Source organism: Lipotes vexillifer, unplaced genomic scaffold (genome assembly GCF_000442215.2).
Source record: "Lipotes vexillifer unplaced genomic scaffold, Lipotes_vexillifer_v1.1 scaffold979, whole genome shotgun sequence".
In the NCBI taxonomy this organism is placed as follows: Eukaryota; Metazoa; Chordata; class Mammalia; order Artiodactyla; family Lipotidae; genus Lipotes; species Lipotes vexillifer.
Window position 1 is genome coordinate 160,580 of NW_006791996.1, and position 2,629 is coordinate 163,208.

Sequence of the window (2,629 nt, forward strand, 5' to 3'; positions counted from 1 at the left end):
AGGCCCAAGTCCCAAGAGGTCACGGTCTCCCGAGAGAAAAGGAGCCACCCATCAATACCCACGCCAACCTGGCACCACGTGAACGCCCCAGTCACAGTCCTGGCTCCCTAAACCTGGCTGGCGGGGGGCCGCGGCGGTCCCGCGCCAGCGGAGGGTCCAACGTGCCGTGTCCCCCCAAGTTCCCACTGTGTCCGGGGTGCGGGCTTTGCCCAAGTTTGCTGGGCGATGCCCTTCCCGGAGCCCGACTCGTGGGCCGGGCGGGAGGGGCGCGTGATTGACAGGCTGAACTACAGACTCATCTCTTACCTTAGGCCGCGGGCGCTGATTGGCTGCTCGCTGACATCCTCAAACCCGGCTGCTCCGCGCTGGGCTCGGAAGGGGGGCAGCTGCGGGTGGAGGTGCGCTTCTGACAAGCCCGAAAGTCATTTCCAATCTCAAGTGGACTTTGTTCCAACTACTGGGGGCATCGCTCCCCCTCTTCATGGTCGCGGGCAAACTTCCTCCTCGGCGCCGCTTCTAATGGAGCCCCACCTGCTCGGGCTGCTCCTCGGCCTCCTGCTCTGTGGCACCAGGGTCCTCGCCGGCTACCCAATTTGGTGGTAAGACTCGCCTCTTATCTGCCCGCGGCCAGATTTCTCCGCGGAGCCCCAGGGAGGTGGGGGGCGCTAGCTGGGGGTGGGCTGCGGCAGGGCTGGGGCTCCTTTCTTCTTACCTCCCTCCAGCACCCCGACTCGCCCACCTCCCTGGATTTTCTGCTGGTGTCGCCTTCAGAATCCAACTCCTGGTTTCTCTGATAATCACCATTTTCCTTGCTACTCGCTGCAGAGGCTGGAGGACTTTCCCCGTCTCAGAATGTCTCTTATTCTTAGATCCTAACCCTCCACCCGTCCCAGTCTGGGGGCCTCGAAGACCCTCCATTTGCTTGCAGTTGGCTTTCTGGAAATCCAGCGATGTCCCTGGGGCCCAGCCACTCCTCCTCTCCATTTTGGGGTCTTCATGGGCAAAATCATCCTGTTCCTTCATTGCCACCCTCACCTCCTCCGCCGCCTCCTTCAGGAGATTTCCCCACAATAACCCCCCTGTGCCTTCATATTTTAGACCCCAGTCGCTTCAGGGATCCCCCAGGGCAGGGTAGTGGGGGGTGGATTTCATCAGATTCTCCCCACTCTGCTCTAGATTAATCTGGAGCCTCAGAAGTGAATATGGTATTTGCTGATCCGAGATGCCATTGAATTCAGATTTAATTCATTTCTTGCTTGTCCATCCTGGCAAAAGCGGGGCTTCTTGAAAATGTAGTTGTTTGGGAGGGGGTGGGTTTGTTCTTTGACCAAAAACCCAATTCTCCATGTCAAATTCGTTCCTTTTGGAAAAACCCAAGGACCGAGGAGAAAGGGAGAGAGGGAGAGGAGGATCCCGTCCCCGAGAAATGTGGATACAAAAGACATTTTTAGTAAATAAGGCTGGGAAACCAGGCGCGGTGTTTTGGCGGGGGCCGGGTGGGGGGTTGTGCGTGTATGGGGGAACTGGCCGTGGAATAAACAGCCCTTTGGGACCCCCCAGTTCCAGGGAGTCCCCTTGTTTTCCAAGCGGCCTCATCGACACCCAGCAGGTCCCAGAGGCCAGAGGGGAAAGACACACTGAAACCAGTTCTCTAAATTACACCCCGCCTCTCCTCAGTCTCCAGCCCCCTGCATTCCGGAAAACTTTAATTAAAGAATCTTCCCCTCCTGGATGTAGGAGAGGCTCGGCCAGGGGGTAGGGGGGTGGAAGGTGAGGAGGAAGAATTTGGGATCTGTGAGTTAGCAGAGGGACTGTGGCCCCGGAATGAAAGTCAGACAGGAGTGCCACCTGCGTGTCCCCCTTTCCCTTAACCACCCTTTGCCCAGCTTGGGATAGAGGGAGCAGAGCAAGGAGATTTGGGGCCACACCCCGAGTCTGCCTGCAGCTGTTTGGGGGTGGTAGCATTTGTGTCTGGGTGTTTGGGGGGGTCAGGATGGGAATAAGAGCAGGGTATGGCCAAGGGTCTCCATTTAGAGGGTACTGAGAGTTGCTCCCAGGACAGACATCCAAGGGGAGGTCTTTCTTCTGCCCAGCTCTTCCTTCCCTGTGGCGATGGGCTGGGCTGAGGCCTCCTGTACATAAAGAAGTCCCCAGGGTGGCCGGGGCAGCCAGGGATGCCAGGTTGGGGACTTTGCCAGTTGCGAGGAAGGCTGCTGCAGAAACCAATCCTGCCCCATTGGCCCTTCCCGACCCTCTTCCCATCCCCTGCCCAAGGCCATGCTGTTCTCTTCTTTCACAGGGACCTTGGGGGTGGGCAGGGAGGGTGGGAAGAGAGGGCTTGGAGCCCCATAGGCTGCAGGAACCAAGGGGGGAAGACCAGCTTCCCCTATCCTATGTTCTGGACAAGAGCACTTCCGGGGTCAATGCTGGTGGCTGGGGTGTCGGCTGTGTAATGGTGTATTGGGAAGCATCCCGATAGGGACCACCCAATAGGAAGATGTTGGAAAAACCTGGAAAGCCAAGACATTGGCCCTAACATAACGCTAGACACATGGCTTGTTTGGGGTTGGCGGGGGCAGGGGTGCTGCTTTGTCTGAGCAGTGTGTGTGTGTGTGTAGGTCTATGACCC

General features: G+C 58.0%; 1 protein-coding gene across 1 annotated transcript in view; it reads left to right on the forward strand.

Annotated features, from left to right (window-relative positions):
• Positions 1–362: 362 nt before the first annotated feature.
• The window catches only part of WNT3 (Wnt family member 3), a 50,914-nt gene continuing 48,647 nt past the window's right edge, over positions 363–2,629 (forward strand). The window contains exon 1 of the mRNA XM_007465253.1: positions 363–599. Within this exon, the coding sequence (XP_007465315.1) occupies positions 520–599 (80 nt within the window). The 5' untranslated portion in view covers positions 363–519. The remainder of the gene's footprint in view (positions 600–2,629) is intronic.